This window comes from Pelodiscus sinensis, chromosome 11 (genome assembly GCF_052426305.1).
Source record: "Pelodiscus sinensis isolate ZL-2025 chromosome 11, ASM5242630v1, whole genome shotgun sequence".
Lineage (NCBI taxonomy): Eukaryota > Metazoa > Chordata > Testudines > Trionychidae > Pelodiscus > Pelodiscus sinensis.
The window spans coordinates 33,531,259-33,551,001 of NC_143062.1; the positions used below are offsets into that span (position 1 = coordinate 33,531,259).

The 19,743-nt window shown below is 46.2% G+C and overlaps 1 protein-coding gene across 2 annotated transcripts in view; it reads right to left on the bottom strand.

Moving 5' to 3' along the window:
- Positions 1-14,413, bottom strand: part of LMCD1 (LIM and cysteine rich domains 1) — a 74,840-nt gene extending 60,427 nt beyond the window's left edge. The window contains exon 1 of one of the 2 annotated variants that reach the window (XM_075938707.2): positions 14,126-14,413. In XM_075938707.2, the coding sequence (XP_075794822.2) occupies positions 14,126-14,152 (27 nt within the window). In that variant the 5' untranslated portion in view covers positions 14,153-14,413. The remainder of the gene's footprint in view (positions 1-14,125) is intronic. The other variant, XM_006132806.5, reaches the window with a different exon arrangement.
- Between the last annotated feature and the right edge of the window lie 5,330 nt (positions 14,414-19,743).

The window sequence follows — 19,743 nt, forward strand, 5'->3', positions numbered from 1 at the left end:
TTCATTCAAGTACTGCAGTTCAGTTAAGTGTGCCCCCTGAGTTTGCTTCCCACTGGAGGCAAAAAAGGGTTAAAATTAAGGCTGCCAGATCATTTCACAAAATAAATAAAATACTGAACAACCTCCCCCCCCCCCCAAAAAAAAGAAAAAAGCTGCCTCCTGTTAAGTGCCCCAAGCTGAGCCTCGGGAAAAACAGACCTTTTAGATGTCTGGTACTTTCTGCATTTTTTTTTTTAAAAACAGATGGAAGGCACAAATACCAGGCACCTGGCAACCTTAGTTAAAATACCATGAGCAACATATTATGGTCGTAATATACACCAATAATTCATAGTTCTGTAGCCTTTTCCATTCAAGGCTACTAAAGAGGCTCACAAATGTCACTGATTAAAATCTCAACCCCCCCCCCCCATACCCTCCCTGCCTTCCAGCACCACTGTCCTTGTTTGACAGAAGTTAAAGCTTGCCTATGGACATAAGAGAAAGCTGTGGCTGAACACCTGACTCCAATTAGTCCAAGGATGGAAATAGATTCCATTCCCTGTTCTCACAGTATTTACTGCTCAAAGGGAGGTAGGCACTATCAGGAAGAAAACTGACATGGAGAAAGCCTGTCCTTGAGTATGATAACCACTGTTTAACACCTAGGTGGAACTCTTGGGCCTGTGTAGGTGAGGTTATCACAAAAGACAAACAGCAAAATCTTGAATGCAAATCCAGGGCTTTTAGAAGAAATGCTTGGGAAAATGTATTTAAAGGTTCAAGGCAAAGTATATTCACATTTAGGTACTTGACATTAGCAACCTACATGGCTTGAGTGACAGTAGTGCATATCCTTAATTCCCACAGACTTTAAACAAAAGAGCTCCTGCACAGGACTACAGGGCTAGGTCCTTGGTATGCAAGAACAGTTATTGCTCAATCATTCTTGAGATTAAAGTGACTTGCAGCATTGTTCATCCTTGCCTATCCTGATTCAGAGCCACTGGTGTCCCAAACCTCTGTCAGAAGCTGGGAATGGGTCACTTGATTATCTGTTCATTCCCCCTGGGGCACTTGGCAGTGGCCATTGCCAGAAGCCAGGCTACTGGCAAGATGGACATTTAGTCCAAGGTGGCTGTTCTTATACTGTAGTCACGTTGGTCCCAGGATTAGAGATAAGGTGGGTGAGTTAATATATTTTATTGGGCCAACTTCTGTTGGTGAGAGACAAGCTGTCAAGCCACACTGAAGCCACCACACTTCTTCAGGTTTGGGAAAAGTCCTCAGCATGTCACTGCCAAATCCAAGATTGGGCAAAGTTTAGTGAGAGTGCTTAGCACCTCTAAGGCACCATTCAAGATGAAGTGAAGCCCTCACAAGGACAGGGCTTAACCTGAGCCAAAACATCTACAAAGCCATTTTTAGTCCTGCGGCCCAAGCCAGATGACGTAGGCCAGCTTCTTTTAATATCCGTGTAGACATATACTGTGACTATGTGGAAAAAGCTTCAGAGGGGTAGCCAAGTTACAGACTATCCAGAAAAAACCTTAAGTAGTCTTATGTAGATATCATGAGTTTGTGGGCACAACCCACTTGTGGGTTGTGTTGAGCCCACAAAAGCTCATGATACTAACACATGTAGATGGTCTTTAAGGTGCTGCAAGACTATTTGTTGTTTAAGCTTTTCTTATGTGGAAGATACTACCATGGACTCAGTGCATGCCAGACAGTTATTACTCTTGGGTCTGATCCTGAATCCATTATAGTCAGTTAGAGTAAGTCTCCACAGCAGGGCTAAAATGCCTAAATAAGCTACACAACTTGAGCTAAGTCAATATAGTTTATTTCAGCTTTTAGCATTGCCTACACAGCAGGAAGTCAGGAGTCCGAGGGAGAGCACTCTTCCTCTGTCACCCTCATTTTACGAGGAGTAAAGTCCTCCAGCTCAACATTGAAATAACTGCTTATAGTGTAAACGCAGACTATGTTATTTCAGAATAGTATCTGTTATTCCAAAGTAACATTGCTGCATAGATATAGCCTTAGAGTGAAGAGTGTTCATCTCAAAAGAACGATCAGAAGCACAAACTGTGCTCATAGCTTCTCCTCATAGCTCTGCCAGCAATGTTCCCTCTAATATTTTCCATCCATGGGAGGAATAAGTTGTGTGCACCAAGGCATGTATGAATGTGCACCACCAGTAGAAACAAAAAGCCTAACTAGGCACTCAATCAGCTGGGTGGCATTTGAATCGGAGTGGCTGTATGAGTGTGCCACTCAGGGAACACGGTCTGCCAGAAGACCTCATTCCAAATCCACACCACTCTAGGACTGTTTAAACAATGCAGGCCCAAGGCTAAAACAAACAATGATGACAAATTTTAAAGTGTGGATATTTATCTAAAAAGGAGGAAGGCTCTAATCCTTTCAAGGTTTCTAGGCACCTAAATTGCACGGCTACCAACAGGAGTTTGGTACCTAAACACAGGGCTGATCTCAATCCAAGGCATGTGAACATCAGACCCTTATCTATTTGTAACCTAGGCAAAGGGACTTTAGAGAAGAAAAGCTATGGCTTTACAGAGCTACTAGTTCTAGCTCGTTAATATTTTACAGTTATACTGTAGTCTAGAATATTTGAGCATAATTGTCGTCTTTTTAATGAGCCAACATCAAATCAAATGGACTTGTTCCACAAATGAACAATTTATATTGTTCAAAACCAGAGACCAATGAAGCGGACACAGGGTCATTTAAAAACCAATGAATAATCCTGGGACACCTCAGGGACTTAAAAAAAATAGAACCATGAGCTTTCATGGGTAAGAGCCACTTCATCAGATGAGGCCCCTTTTGCTGTAGGGAACACCTATGTGACTCCCCTGTGGATCCCCAGAGAAATAAACGAGTCCTACAGATGCTCCCTTTACCTTGAGGAAATGTGGTTGGCTAGGAAGGTACATCTACACCCATCCTACCTCAGTGTTCTTCCTGAAGTGAAGACAGCAGATTTAGTTCTGCTTATGGCTGGCAATACATAGAAATCACATTAGCTGAGGGTGCAGGCTGGATGCACTGCACCAAACATTGCCCTGCTTGTAGAATCATCTTGGCCACTGCAGCAAACTGTTTGACTGGCTCTGCTCCCCTATGCATTCCTAGGGACAGGAAGAGATTCCCTGATGTCAGGAAGGCTTTCTTCCCTACCTAACACGTTTTCCTGGTCAGGTTGTCAGGGGTTGAGCAAGCCCGGGGGGGAACTTTCCTGTAGCTTTATGGGACTGTAGCAAGTATTAGTGTAAAGTGTAATATAGAACTGGAACCTGCTTCCATTGAAAGCAATAGGGCTTCATCTACACTGGCAGCTTGTTGCTCAAAAAGTCTTCCACAAGAGCGTGTCTACACTGGCATGTACTTTTGCACAAGAGATGTGCTTTTGTGCAAGAGTTTCTATGGCAGTGTGGATGCTCTCTTGCGCAAGAAAGCTCTGATGGCCATTTTAGCCATAGGATTTCTTGTGCAAGAAATTGCTGCCAAGCGTCCACACGGCCCTCCTGTGCAAGAGAGGTTACACCTGTTAGAAAAGAGTGTAGCTCTTGCGCAAGAAGCCCTCTTACCATGCTGTCCTTGTGTAAGAGCAGGCGGGCAGAGTGGATGCTCTGTGGGTTCTTGCGCAAGAACAGCTGTACTTGTGCAAGAAGCTGCGAGTGTAGATATAGCCCAGGAGTTTTAGTAAAAGGAAGATCAAGTGCATGGAGATCAGATTTGGACTGTGCTGCTTTTGTTTGTATTGGGATATTACACTTCCACACACCCCCCTACCCCCCCCCCCCCCCCCACTCTATCTGCTAAATAAGACAAAAGTATCTCCCTATGGGCTTTTTAATCCACTCCCTCTTCCCTTTTTGTGAAGCGCTCCTATGATCAGGGTGACCCTTGCTCAATCTTGGGCTTCTAACAGAGATTGGGCAGCATCTCAGTTGGTCTGGTTCCAGGGGTGCATGAAAGAGGGGAAGGGAATTATCATGCCACTTGCGCCACTCCGAGGGCCTCATAAGTGCCACAGCCTGGATTTTCAAAGTTACATGTGGATTTTACACAAGGGTTACATTTCAGAGCCTACTAATTAAGGCCACACTTTCAGAAAGACATTTCTTTAACAGCTCATTTGCAATCCTTACTCAAGATCTCAGGACCCTATTCTTGTACTCATGTCTTTGGAATTTATGGCAAGCCATTAGACATGTCTGCTAGGCAGTGGATGGAGTCTCACTTCTAGAAAGTATGTCATGTACAGTAATGAGTGTGATGTTACATGGGTATTCCCACCAATTCCAGGGACAAGGGGTTCTCTCTTCTCCTTTCCTCTCAGGCCCACTCTGAGGATTCAATTCTTAGCTAGTTTAAAGACTCTTCCTTGAGAAGTTGCTAAGCATTGCGGCCCAGATTTTAGATGTATTTAAGCATTGCTGCACTCAGCATTACATGACAGACTCAGGAATCTAAATTTCATTTTCTAGAGGGATTTATGGTACTCCAGAGTCCAAATAGTCAAATTTGGATGAATTTAAACTCTTAAATCAGATGCCACAATGTTTAGCAATGACTTCATTATTTATTTATTTTTTTTAGACCAGATTTTTGAACTGTGGCTTTTCAGGCAGCAGGTTTCCAATCCCCAAACTTGACGCTAATTCTAGTGGTATCAACAGCATTTTTTAAGAAGTCAGGCATGAAGAGGGGGGAGGGCTTGAAGACTCTGTACTTCTGCCTAGAGTAGAGAGGAAAGAATAAAATACCAACAAGGTGTTGTGGTGGTGGTGGTGAGGGGAAGGGTCTATAATTAGAATGAGATTATCTGGAAGCGGACTGACAGAAGTAAAGAATTTACAGCCACAGTCAGGTGTGGTGAGAATGTCTTTGGAGTGGGGAAAGAGGCATCGCTTAAAATATTGACCTCGTTAGCTAAATAGTCCCAGAATAGCACCTCCAGAGACCTTCCCCTTCTTTCACTAAGTATCCTTTCATTCAAAAATAGGAGTTAGTCTTGGCACTTCAGACTTGCTCCTCACTTAACTTTCTATAAGAAGTTCTCCAGTCATTCTTCCTGTAGGAGGAATTTTAAGAGGGCTGAGCCATAGGGTGATCTATAGCGGGTACTGAAGTCTAGATAGAGCCCCAAAACACAAGCTCTTCATCCATGCATTCTGCAACTTGCCAAAGGTACATGACAATTTGTTTGGTCTCATTCAAGGCAGTCTAAGTCAAGATCAGGGAAAGCTAAAGTAACAGGTCACAGTTGACAGAACAGAACAGCATTAGTGCCTTAACAGTTTAGGTCTAAGTGAAAGAAAGGTGTGGGAGTGGGTATAACATCTAATCCCCCTGTACCAAATTCAGACTGTTACAAACTCTGATTCAGTACATAGAAATACTTGGAGACAAACCTCTGTAGGAACATGAATGTTTTCCTTCGCAGACTAATGGCTGCAGTGCTATTAGTCACTCAACTCCATTGGGATGACTATTGCTTTCATTAGGGTATGTACTATTCATGGCATGCAGATATCATGACCCCTGGGGACTACCATTTAAATAGGACAGATAGGTTTCTTGAATTATACATTACATGTAACCATCAATATCTACTGGAACTAAACAAAGAAGAAACATCTTGTGTTTTCCAAACACAACAAGCAATCCTGCAGTCATGTCACTAAGTGCCAAGAAATATATTAGTTCATGAGCTTTCGTGGGGAAACTGACTTCATCAGTTGAATTGGAGTGGAAGTTAGATAGATATGCTGTATTCTGTAACACCAAAAGAAGTTACCTGTCAATTATAGGACCTGTGTTAATGAAGCTAATTAAGGTTGGAAGTGTCCCATTCATTGCATGTGATGTGGAAATCAAGGCAGGGGAAAAAAAGCCTTTTTATTGTATTAAAAAGTTAAGATCTTTAGCCTTTTAGGCTTGAATAATCTCAGAGGGATAGCTGTGAGGGATTGCAACTTTAAAAATAATGAGTAGTCTTGCGGCACCTTAGGGCACATCTACACATAATGTCAAGCTGGAGGACTTCTTACTCCAACTCCTGTAACTCATTTTACAAGGAGTAAGGGAAGTCAGAGGACTAGTGCTCTCTTGGACTTCCTGCTGTGCAGACAACACCAAGAGCCAAAATAATCTATTTCGACTTAAGGTACACAATTGATTCAGCTCAAGTTGCATAGCTTATTTCGGCTTTAGCCCTGCTGTGTAGACATGCCCTTAGAGACTAACAAAAATATATGTAGTATCATGAGCTTCTGTGGGCAAAACCTACTTCTTAAGATGAAATATATTTTGTTAGTCTCCACGGTGCCACAGCATTACTTGTTTTAAGTGGCTAGTGTTGAACTTGTAAGTGAACGCACCCATCTCCCTCTAATTGCAAGATAACATTCCTTTGTAGAAGAATGGATACTTGAAATCCATCCTCTAAGTTGTGCTGCCCAAAGTGGGCAAACTACTTAGGTATTTACACTAGGGATGTAAAATCCCATTTAAAAAGTTAACCAGGATCCCATGTATGGGGGGCACAGTCCCCCCCCCTTCTTTAAAGAAAGAAAAAGAAAACATTTGCATCACCCGAAACAAAGCTTCAGCTTGGCTTTGAACAGTTTTTAATTTCCCTTTTCTGATCATATTGTTGGTTAATCGGGGGGGGGGGGGGGGGGAAGGGGGACAGCCCATGAACCCTTATTTTCCAGTTCCCATTCAAATGTTTCCAATAACCTATATATTTGTGTTGAAGGCAAGATTCTCTCAAAACTAATCTAAACTACTTCGCCAAGCTGAATGCTTCCCCCCCCCCCCCCCCCCCCCCCCCCCCCCCCCCCCCAATGTTTTAATTTCCTCAGAGGAGTTCCATAATACACTGGGCAAAACATCAGCAATAATTAAACCCAACAGCAATTGAAAATAAAACACTTTTAGGAGCATGGAACAAGCCTTAATGAATTCCAGACTCACATTCACAGACTTGCTCAAACTGGCTGTGCGACATTGCCAGGCCAAATTAAATGTTGACAGTAGTTCAACCAGTGCCCAGGAAAAAAAGTGCCCTTCTCACAATTCAGGAAATTAAACAGCTGTCTACTGCAAAGATGTTCATGTGCCTCTAAACATCTTATATTATTCAGACAGATTGATGTAAGGTATTTATTATGCAACTGCATTTCCCTTTAAGTGCAAACTTTTTTCTGTTTTACTGTTGTGCTTGGTTCTGATTCAGCAGACAGTTTGTCAGAACAATGGTAGAAGATAAGCAATAATTTATCTCCTTCACTCCCTGCATGGAAGTTTTAGCCCCATGTTGACCATTAAATAGTAACTGTGGTGTCATGTTGACATGTCTTTGCACATCTCCATAATGCAGATGAGATACTCAGGCGATTCTTTTTGTACATTTAAAGGAAGTTCAAAATTACTGACACCATCTTACAGAATGACAGATGTGTCAAGCTTAATCTTTTGGAAAGTCACTAACAAGTTTCTGTATTCAGAGTAGAAAATATCCCCTCTGATCCATGGCTGTGCAGCATCAGATGCCTTCATATCACATATGAAGATCTTCTGGGAGAGAACAGATTAGTGTAGAGGTTGTGACTAGAGCCCTGCTCAGATACAGAATCTGTATCCACAAAAGAGAGCTATAGATGGCTGAATTGACATGTGCAGATTTGTGATCTTGGTACATAATTGACACCTCACACTGGGCAAGAGGGGTAAATAAGGAGTCCCCCTTGTTCTCCTGCACAGGTCATCCATATCACAAGGGTGGGCAATATGTGCTGGAGGGCCACCCCAAGATTTTGATAAATGGTCAAGGGCCACAGTTTTCTATGGAGGGCGTGTGGGATCTGGGACAGAAGTTAAGAAGAGAGCTTGGGTAAGGAACTGGACTTCAGGAGAGAGAGAGTTTGGGCAAAGGAGGAAATTGTGATCTGGGGCAGGCATTAGGGTGCAGGGTCCAGGACAGGACATGGGTGTAGGACATGGATGTGAATGGTTAACCAGTAAGTATCCCCCAGTTATAGATAAGCAGGAGGGCTGCTTCAACTAGCAAGGCTGACAGTGGGCCCAGCCGGAGTAGTCCCTGCAGTGAGCCCGGCCCAATCCCCCCCTCCATATCCCATTTAAGTAGTTAATGGGTTAAGTTGGATTTTACATCCCTAGCACTGCAGGAGGGGATTCTGGCATGGGGAGAGATTTAGGAGGGGGTGTAGGGTCTGGGAGAGAGTTGTGACCTGGGGAAGGGGGTGCAGAGTGTTTGTGGTGACCTAGGGCAGGGAGATGACATGCAGGAAGGGGTGGGATGCCAGAGGCAGGCTCTGGCTGGGAGGTATTTACCTAGATGTCTCCTGGCTAGCAGCCCAGCAAGACCCTGAGGGAGGCTCCCTGCCTGCCACTGCCCGAGGCTCAAAGCATCCGCTGTTCCATGTATCTTTCCGCTTCACACACAGTCCCTGCCCCCAGCACAGTTTCTCAGCTCCCATTGGCCAGTTTGACCAGTTGGAGCTGAGATACTCTGCTGCGGGTATGATCAGTGCATGAAGCCTCCCTTCCGCCACATGCAGCGCAGACAGCCTCATGGAGCAGCTAGCGGTTTTGTGAGGCACCCCACCATCTCATGAGAGAAGCATAGCTAGAGCCAATTGGGGCAGAAAGTATTTTATGCCCCAAGAAAGGTTTCAAAACACCAACCTTTTTTGGTGCTAGCCACCCTGAGTACAAACATGCCAACCACCACACATACACACTCACGGACAATGTTCCCTGTAAATGTTTCCTTCTATATGTGGCATAAATTTTGTTGTGTGCATCACCACATATGCAAATGTGTGCTACCAGTAGGAACACAGGCTGCAGGCAATCTGCTGGACAGCATTTGAATCCTTCCTGGGTGGCCACCCAAGCACTCAGCTTACAGGGAACACTACTCAAGGAGGGTATGTCTACACTACCACCCTAGTTCGAACTAGGGTGGTTAATGTAGTCATACAGAGTTGCAAATAAAGCCCAGGATTTGAATTTCCCGGGCTTCGTTTGCCTATAGCCAGGCACCGCCATTTTTAAGTGTCCCCTAGTGCGGACTCTGTGCCGCGCGGCTACATGCGGCACAGACTAGGTAGTTCGGACTAGGTTTCCTAGTCCGGACTACCGTTACTCCTCGGCCAGGGTGCATTCCAACCTGCCTAGTGAGGGAATGAAAGATGGGGAGTGGATGGCCACAAGAACAAACAGCAGAGATGGAAGATGGAAGGCGAGGAAGATGATGGGCAGGAGAAGTCACAGCACAGATCAGGGAGGTTCAGGGATGGACTGACTGTGAGGGTTCACAGAGGGCAATATGAGCAAGCTGACTCCTCAGGAACTTGGTGCAGGGGCCTGTCACAGTATTAGCCCCCAAAGCTCAGCAGAGGGCAGTGGTGTGCATGCATGGGGTCATTGAGCCAGAGGGAGCAAGTAGGGCAGTGAGAAAACAGGGCTATGGTCTCAATCTCAGGGGGAGGAAGGTGCAGGGAGACAGACTATACAGACTCTTTCTTGAGAAAGCCTAGAGAGACACAGGGATGTAACATTTTAAACAGGATTTTAACTGGTTGAACTATATGGTTAACCAGCCTGCCATGTGTCACGGCAGGGGCCATTAGCATAGCCCTCTGCCTGTAATGCAGTCATCCAGGCACTTGTTAACCAGTTACCTCAGTAAGCACTCAGTTAAGACAATACTAGCCAGGTAACCAATTACCCCTTTAGATCTCTAGTGGGAGATTGGGCCCCACACTTCCTAAAGCCAGCCCTATCTGTATGTGACTGACACATAGCTATCTCCATATAGAACAGATCAATGGCAGGGATTGTGCCTCTGAGGGACAATTTGAGTAGTTTTGACGGGGCCCTGGCACCCAGGATTTTTGTTGAGCAGAGAAAAAAAAAGTACACCACACACCAATGTTTTGGTACATTGCGTCATATTAAATATCACGTTAGTTAAGAGGGACTTCATTGTACTCCTCACCTATGTTTTTAAAACTATCTTCCTTAGTTTTTGTTCAGCAAAATCTTTCAGTGAAACGAGGCTTACAGGCTCTGACAAAGGGTTCTGGGGTCGGCTGATCCTAATCTAGACTACTGCATCGTGCTGACAATCAGCTGATTACATCAATATGGCCGCCACGCTGTGCCAGCCATATTGATGTAAATGAAGCCGCGATTATTTAAATCGCCGCTTCATTTTGCTATGTCTAGTAAACTCATCTACATGGCTCCAACGGAGCCATATAGTCTAGACACCCATTGATAGAAGTCACCATGTTCTAAAGATATTATAGGTTTTCACTTTAATAGTAGAAAAATAATTTGTTTTGATAGTTGTACAACTGATTTTCAGATGTAGGGCCTGCGGGAAAGCGGAGTGCAATGATGCTGTGGCCAGATGGGGGCTTGGCCCCAATTGGGGGTTTGTTGGCCAGGCTTCATTTTTAAATAGAATACTATGTCAAACGCAAAAAGTTTCTTCATTGCCTTTATTTCTGAGAAGGGCAGAGAACCTGTTTTGAGTCAGAGGTCACTAACCCACAGAAGAGTCAGTTGGGGCCACACAAGTGAGATGCAAAAAACCCTCCTCCCACCCCCCCTCCCCCACCAAGCTTCACTAGTGTAGCCCCAACTGTGTTGGTGGGAGCAGGGGACATAGTACTGGGGACAGGTTTCTGCGGCTGGGGAAGGGAACAGGAGGGAAGTAGGGGCAGAGAGTCCCCTGCACAGCTTCTTCTCAGGATTCTCCCCTCCCCCCGAGCCGGCCAAACCCCCCACCCATGGTACATCCAAAACCCCTTGCAGTACCACGCCTGCCCAGGGGGCCGGGCCAAAATACCTGCACTTGACTCACCTCTCCTGAGTCCTGCAGTCACAGTGCTGCAGGGAAGCCGCCGGCACCACACTCCTCCTCCAGCGCTGACACCCCCTGCCATGTGCCCAGCACACTACAGCCAGTGCACTTCCAGAATCCCCAGAAGTGGCGCGAAGCTGCAGGAAGGACTTCCGTCCACCCCGGGGAAGCCAGCACTACGCTGGAAGTAGGTAATGGGGCTTCTTGGGGGGGGGGGAAGGGAGGAGATTGGAGGGCCCCGAACGCCTCACGATCCACTGGTTGAGGCCTTGTGATCAACCAGTCGATTGCGGCTTTAGGGGATGGGGCCCTCTTAGGCATGGGGCCACATTCAGGGGAATAGGTTCAATCAGCCTAAGGCTGGCCCTGTACACAGATGCCCCACTCCTAGCCAAGAGTGGGATTTCTGGTGAAGATGATCATTGGAGGTTCCATGGGGAACCCCCCCCCCCCCCCATGTCCTGCCAGAGAAGAGGACCTGCCTCCAAAACCTGGTAGATCCCAGGGTGACTATAGTCATTAGAACAAAAGCCCTGAAATTCAGCACCAGTGTGAGTCCACATGTGCTGTACCGAACCAGCTCCTGGGGGCACTATGATACTGGACTGTTGCCATTAAGCTGCTAAAGACACCCAGAATGTGTTATTGTGAGAATGAATGCATCCCTAGGTTTCTACAATCTCACTTTAAGGAAGTGGTTTCTCTTTCCCTTGTTATGCTGCCATGCTGGTGTATGAAATAAGGCCAAAGAACTCCCAGTTCCCAGGCAACAGGCACCTTGTATCTTTTCTCTGGAGACGGACCACTAAAATTCAGGAGCCACTGAACTGTTTGCCTGTTGTGACTCAAAAGGCTAGCATGGAAGAGGCCTGGGTCTTCACTTCCAGAAAAGGGGTGGAGCTTTCCTAGATAAAGTTACTGGAAACACCCCAGTCTTGAACACTCCTCCCTTCCCCAAGCATTTCTCAAGAGCCAACTGAGTCTTTAGTAGAGACTGGTGGTTGGAGCTCTGAGCCATATCCGTTTAGATAAGGACTAGCATTGGCCAACTGAAGTAGTTTTCTTGATACACATTTTCCTGTCCAAAAGCTTTATATAGTTCAACTTGTGTTAATAAAAATCCCTGAGGATTTTTATTATGTCCTTAGTGCATAGTTTTGTAACACACACACACTTACTCTGTAGCATTCCTTTCCTCTGTGTCTGCTGTTTATGCATGGATCTAGAGTCCATGTAAGTCAATAGACCTCCTCTCCCCCCTTCATTTCAGTGTGCTTTGGATTAGGCCCAGAAAGGGACAAAAAAAGTCTCAGAATTAATCACTCAATTAATTTCTATAGTTCTCAGATGCATAGTGAAAACCACTCACAACCCTGATCACTTCAGCAGGATACTCATACTTTCCCTGAATCAGTACAGTACCCAAGAACACCAGCTGATAATTAAGCAGAAGTAGTTCTATTGGTGTTAGAGGTTACTAACATGTTTAAGATTAAGCATGCGCTCAGAATAGGGATGTGAATGTTTAATTGTTTAAATAGTAAGCCTTATGCTAAATGGGTGACGCTTACTGGTTATGGCGTACACCTGTGAGGGCAAGAGCAGCCCCTGCCTGCAAAGGTGTGGGGGACAATGACTGCTCCATCCCAGTGGTGGGCAGAGTGGCCACTGGAGCGATTCCCGCCTCTCCCCCCCCGCCTTCCCCTTTAGCTGGTTAACCAGTTAACTGGATTTTACATCCCTCACTCAGCGCTTGAAGGATCAAGCTCTATATGTAATCATGAATGCCACTTAGCCAACATTCCATCACAGCTCCTTTTGGGGTTGTGCAGCTACATACTGCCCCTTCCACCAGGCAGAGTGTAATTGTCACACAGTGGTGCAAAAATATAGAACTGAAAAAAAATCCTCCCACCATCTGCAGCTCACAGGTATATAAAAATCTCTCTCCTCCCACAAGAATTCCCCCTTCCCAAATATATATTTGGAGCCTTGGAGAAAAGTGGAAAGCTCTGCATAGGCACATACAATGTGCTAAAATCAAGGAAATGACAATGTTCCTATTATACTCCAATTCTGCCAAGGAAAGGAACAAGCCCAAACCCATTTTTATGCAGATTTCCAGTCTATTGAGGAGAGTGAATTCTAAATGACGCTCCCTCATTGTACAGCCTGGGGGGGAATAGTTCATAAAGAATCTCAACTTTCCAAAGATATCGCTCCCATCATGCATTTAGGCAGCAAGTGTTGTCAGACAAGTCTTCCACTGCTAGATAACTACCTCAAAGAGATTTGGAAAGAATCCTTAAACTGCATCCACTGGGGTTATTTCTCCATATCCTTAGCAGATAAATGACTCCATTGAATGGGGAACTGAATTCCTTCCAGACTCTGGCTTCTTTCCATCCTGTGCAGGTAAGTGATCTGCCCTCAAGCTAGGCGACTAAACTACTCACTTTTTATTTGTTGATCTGCACTTTTGTTAAGGAAGCACCAAGCTGGGAACCAGGCCAGCACTGGGGGAGTAAGTGTTCAATCCCAGGGGCTAGCAGCACCTTTGTCTGAGCTGCTGCGGTCAGTACTTTGAATGAGCATTTTGGCAGTGGCCAAAGAAGCTCCAACAGGCAAAGGGGACTGGGGTTTTGTTATTAGAGCACTACTAAAACAGGCTACCTACCAGTTTGTTAAGAAAGGTAGGCTGTCCAGTTTATCAGCCTCTGTCAAGTTGGACTCAGTCACACGGTGGCAGAAAGTAAATCCTAGGAAGTGTCAGCAGATTAACTGTCTACTTTGGAAAACGTTACAGTAGCCTCATCCCAGAGGCTAACACCTCCACTGGCACAAGCCCAGGAAAGATCAAGGTGACACCATATTCTCCCTGCACACAAGCTAACTGCAGAGACCCTGTTACCGGGTGTTCAGGAGTGAAAATAGACATTTCTGCAGGGAAGAAAAATAACTGCTCAGCCCTGAGTGGTCTCGATACACAGATAGCTCATGTCTGGAGTGGTAACCACCGATTATGCCACCTGACACGTGCTGTGGGGACCTGTCTCTAAAGTTTTCATTAGACAAAACTAGTTTGGAGGTTTTACTTGGCAACAGCCACAGAAGTGGGGGGAGGAGACGCTAGCCGCTACTTAGCCTGCCAGGCAAGTGCTAGGTAGGAAGAATGCACCAAGCAGAAAGCACATTGCAACTCACCTTTTGAATGCCTGGGCTCAGATCCATGACACGCCTTGCCCGTGTATTCGCCCTTCTGGTGTTCAAGGGGTCAGCTCTCTCCACTCACGCCAGGCAGCAGCCGGTGAATGACTTGTGCTTGTAAATGGCCGTAGACTAGCGTGGTCGCAGTGAGCACCGCTGCACTTCAAACCTTGTGCAGAGCCTGCCTGAACCGTGCCCCTTTAATTGGAGGCTACAACTCCCTCTAAAATACTGTCAGCCAATCCGAGGCGGGGCTCCAACTTTTCCTTCCAATGCCGGAGTGAGACTTGATCCTCAGGTTCTTTCGCTCACTTTAACCCCTGAGCGAGGCGGGTAGCTGTGGGGTGGGGGGAGTAGACCCACCCAGTCCCAGCTGTTGAGAGTTTGCTGCACATCTGTCCCACGCAATCACAAGCAGGGAAACTGGAATCTGCATCACATCTTCCCCTTTCCTCTTTCCCTTTAAAGGAAGAAGTGGGGGAAAGCATTGATCTTGGAAAACCAACTCATTCAGAGCAAAAAGGAGGGTGGGGTGTTATGTAAGAGAAGCAAGGATATTTTTACTCCTTTAAAATGGGAAAATAAAAGCTGATCTGTCCTCTTCTCCCCCAATATCTCACTGTCCCCCCTCCCATCTCCACTTTACAATAATCAAGGTGTTGATTTAAACCATGCTATTATCTTTCAAGTCAACCTAACATTTTCTTGCGATGGGGTGTGTTTGGAGAAAAGGGGTAGGATTGTGAGCTCTGAGAGGGTTGTGGGGTGATATATGATTTGTTAAAACCACAGTACATGGGTGAGTCATTAAAACATTTTACAGTGAAAACAGGCATCCTCTCAATAATCCTATGCACATACACGCTTATTCTTATTCTTTTTTCTTTTTTGAACTGCCAGTGCTTTATATATTAGCACTGGGAAGTGCTGGAGAGGGGGATTTCATTAATCTTCAATCAGGTACAAGTGTGCCCAGTCAGTCTTTCAGAGTGGACATAAATCAAATAGGAAGGGCAAGAATCTAAAGAGATTATTCCCTTGTCATTGTTTTGGTGAGGGGAAAAACAGTGCAACAGAGTAGAATAAATATACATTAGCCCTTCATTTTAATATGGAACTGTTTGATCTCCCTTAAAAGTTCATTTCTGCTCTTTTTTTCCTCAGAGATTTAAACACAAAATCCCTGTGTCGAGAAGAAAGTCTAAGTGGATCCTACAGGGCAAAGTTTTCAGTTTCCTCCCTCCACCCTTTCCCTCTCCTATTTCCCACTTCCTAACTGGTGCCTGAATCCAAAAGCTGCTGAAAAACACAGAGAAAATGGGAAGTCCAGTCAAAACAGCAAGGAGCAGGATCCTGTTACTGTGTGTTCAGGAGTGAAAATAGACATTTTAGCATTGAAGAAAAACAACTGCTCAGCCCTGAGTGGTTTCCATATACATATAGCTCATATCTGGAGTGGCAACCACTGATTATGCCACCCGACACGTACTGTGGGGACCTGTCTCTCAAGTTTCCACTAGATAAATTTGAACATTTTTAAATTAATCCAGAATAGAAATTAAACGGGAGAAAATCTGGACATACCTAAAAACCCCACTGGTGGAGTTATTCTAAAGCCAGATCCCCTCCTCCTCCCGCCCCCACACACACCTCAAAGAGGCATTTTGAGACTAGAATGGCATAATGATATTTAAAAAAACCCAACAATAAGTAATCCTATAGCACTTTATAGACTAAGGTGCTACAGGACTATTTTTGTTAGTCTCTAAAGTGCTACAGGACTACTCGTTTTTTAAAGTTATGTAGATTAACACGGCTACATCTCTGAGATTGTTAAAAAAGGCAGTCTGGGAAATGGAAATAAGTTTACGAAGGCACTTTTCAAATCCATATGTATGTAGCTTCCCCTGAGGAACCAGGAAATGGCGGGGCACTTTTAATGTTTTAGGGCTAGATTGTGACTTTGCCACATGGAATGCGTGTGGGGCAGCCAGTGGCCGTGTCACTCCAAAAGCAGCACAATGAGCTACAGTTCCCTGCTTCTCTTGCTGTAGAGGATTTGAAGGGGGACCTGATGTGACGGTTCATAGAAGCAACCATGGTTGTGAGGCACCTCACTATCAGCTGCCCTTAATGTGAGGAAAGCTAATCTGTGCCTGCCAGCTTCCCGACTCTACTAGCCACAGACAACATGAGACTTTCTAGGCCTCACTGATCCTGCTGCTTCTCTGAAGCTTATTAAGAGGCAAATGCCAAGTATTGAGTCCTCCACACATTTCCCTGAACGGTCCAGTCCCCCTTCCCCTGCACACTTGGGCTTTGTCTACGCTCATGGCTTCTTGCGCAAGTAATATGCAAATGAGGCTAAGCGTGGAATATCGCCGAGCCTCATTTGCATACCTAATGAGCCACCATTTTTTTCAGAAGAGGCTCTTGCGCAAGGAGCATCTCCACTGCCCCTTCTTGCACAAGAAAAACCCTCCTGCGCAACGCCATTACACCTATTACTTTTCAGGAATAACGGCATTGCGCAAGAGGGTTTTTCTTGCGCAAGAAGGGGCAGTGTAGATGCTCCTTGAGCAAGGGCCTCTTCTGAAAAAAATGGTGGCTCATTAGGTATGCAAATGAGGCTCAGCGATATTCCAGGCTTAGCCTCATTTGCATATTACTCCCGCAAGAAGCCGCTAGTGTAGACATAGCCTTGCAGTATTCACAGAGTCGGTGTTGCTATGGAAGCAGGACAATCCAGCTTATTGGTTATATCTCCGACCACTGCTCTGCTTAGCACACAGCACTCAGATAGTGAAAACAAGTAAAAGTGTATTTAACAACATACAGAGATTCTAGGGATAGCAAGTAAAAGTATTGGAAACAACTGATTACTGGTTGGCGATGTTCTTCCATTCATGAGCCAAATCACCCTGTCAGTTTGCCTTCTCTGGTGACTGTCCAGAGTGTTTGTTTGCACTCCAGATAGATCGGAACAATTGTTGTCCTTATTAATAAAAAGGAAATCCCCCACTGGTTGTTTTTATCTTCATACTCCTTTCATGTACTTTTCACAGTCACTTAATCAGCATCTGGCTCAGTGTGCAAATACGCTCACATTGTGAAACATACAACACACAATTGCCAGACAGGGAGTCTGTTACCCCTAGCCTGAAAGAAACCTGTCTGAGACACGTCTTCCAAGTTACCTGCTGTAAGAACATAATTTTCAGCGTACACTCACAGCCCCTTAAATGTCAGCAATATGTACATGCCTCAGTGATTATGATGACCTCACATGTCACCCTTTAGTGAATTACTAGGCATATATTTGACCAGGTGGACCTCTGTAAAACTGTACTCACCCCCGGTGTCGTCTGTCAGTTGACACTGAGAGGTTCCTGGATCACACTTGGGCACTGTGGCTAGGCGCACACACATGGAAAAGCTGTCTAAGAGCATGGGGCTTTTCAGTCTTGCTGACAAAACCCATTACAAAATCCACTGACTACAAATGAAGTTAGACAAATGCAACCTTAAAATAAGAAAATTGCAACTTCCTAGCAGTGAGGTTAATCAAACACTGGGACAGTTTGCCAGGGGCAATGTTGAACTAGCCACCCCTTTGGAGTCTTTAAAGGGACATTAAATATTTTTCTAAAATTGTGGTGCTGAAATTCTTTCAGACGCACCCCCCCAATAACAGAATCTATCTGAGACCTCCCCACTCCTCCCGCCCCCATTACTGCATGGCCAAGGCTTTCTTGGTAGTGGAGCTTGGGAGTAGAACTGGGGATGGGGGAAGAGCTGGGACTGGACGTGAAGCTGGTCAGGGTGCAGAGAGGGTGAATGAAGGCAGAACCTAGCTGAGGCAGAGCCGTTAGCAGAGTGGTCCTGTGGATGGAGTCAGAGACGGCCTCGGGGTGGAGAGGGAATGAAGGAAGCGCTGGTCTGGTGGTGGGGGGATGGACACAACAGAGCAGGGCGGGAAATGGAATGGTGGCTTGGCCTGGAGCTGGTCTGAGGGTGAAGAGGGAGGGAGAGTGGAGCTGGGCGTGGAGACAGAGTCGAGCTGGGGGCTGAATAGGATCGGAGATGGTGCTGGTCAAGGGGAGAAGTGGGGCCAAAAGCATCGTGCTCCCTCCCTGCCCACCATGGGGACTGATCCTGCCCTCAACAAGCGCCCCAACCCAATGTTCCTCCCCGCCCCTGAGGGGAGCCCGCCTTTCAGTTGGAGAACCACTCTTCTAAGTCCTGTTTGTGAGGGAAATTCAATTGCCTGTGTGCAGAGGGGTTCAGGCTAGATCAGTGGTCACTAACCAGTAGATTGGGACCTGCCAGTAGATCTTAGAGCCTCTGACAGGTGATCCTGACTGGTTTGGCCAGGAAGCTACCAAGCGCTGGCACTTCACTTGCCCCTCCACCCACTGTCATGCTGCTCCTGCCCTCTGCCTTGGAGCTGCTCCCCTGGGAGCCTCCTGTTTGCTGTGCAGGGTGTGGGAGGGAGAAGAGGGGGAGAGTTGATGTAAGGGTGTCCCCCCCCCCCCACTCCTGTACTCCATCTCCACACAAAGAGAAGGGGATAGAGGGAGTTTGGCAATGCAAATCTCTGTCACTTTCTCAAACACACACTGTCCTTCACTGTCATCTCCCGACCCAACACACGGGTGGTCATTTTGGGGTTTGATGGAGCTGTGCCTTTCAGAATTTTCATTTCTCTCTCACACTTAAATTTAATTCATTGAATAGTGAGTTCTAAAATGCTGAACCTGTTGTGGTTCGAGTCATTATCCCTGTGGAAATTGCTGCTTCTGGAAGTGGCTGGCATGTCACTGAAGCCCCTGAGAGAGGCAGAGCAGGGGGTCTCCACATGCTGTCCTTGCCTGCAGACACCACTCTGCAGCTCCCATTGATCAGTAATGGGGAACCCTGGCCAGGAGAAGCTGTGGGCTTAGTGTCTGTGGATGAGGGGCAGCACACGGCACCATGGAGCCACTGCTGTACATGCCAGCTGCTTTCAGGAGTGGTGCAGGGCCAAGGCAGGAGTAAGCCAGCCTTAACCCCACTGCTCCACCATCCGGAAACCATCTTAGTTAAATGGTGCCCAGTCAGAACCTGCTTCCTGAACCCCTGTCCCAGCCCAGATCCTCCTCCTGCATCCAACCTCCTGCCCCAGACAAGTCCCCCTGGACCTAAACTCCTTCTCAGAACTTGCGTCCTGAAACCCTTCCTGGATCCCAATCCCCCACCCTGGGTTAAGCCCAGAGCACCTCCCACATGTCAAACCCCTTGGCCCAAGACCAGAGCCAGCACTTCAACCTCCTACCCCAGTCTGGTGAGAGTGAGCGAGGATGGAAGAGGAAGGGGGATGGAGAGAGCAGGATGAGGCCTTGGACAAGGGTTGAAGTTGGGTTAGGGCCTCAAAGTAGGGGCGGGAAGGAGGTGGGGCAAGAGTATTTGGGTTTGAGGTAGATCTTACATTGCACTTACATTTAAAAAAGTGATCTTGTGGTTAAAAAGGTTCGAGACCACTGGGCTAGATGATAATGGTAGTACCCCCTTCTGGCTGGAGCCTATGAGTCTGGGAATCATTCACTCTCTGCTTCATGGGCCTGGAGAGACCAGAA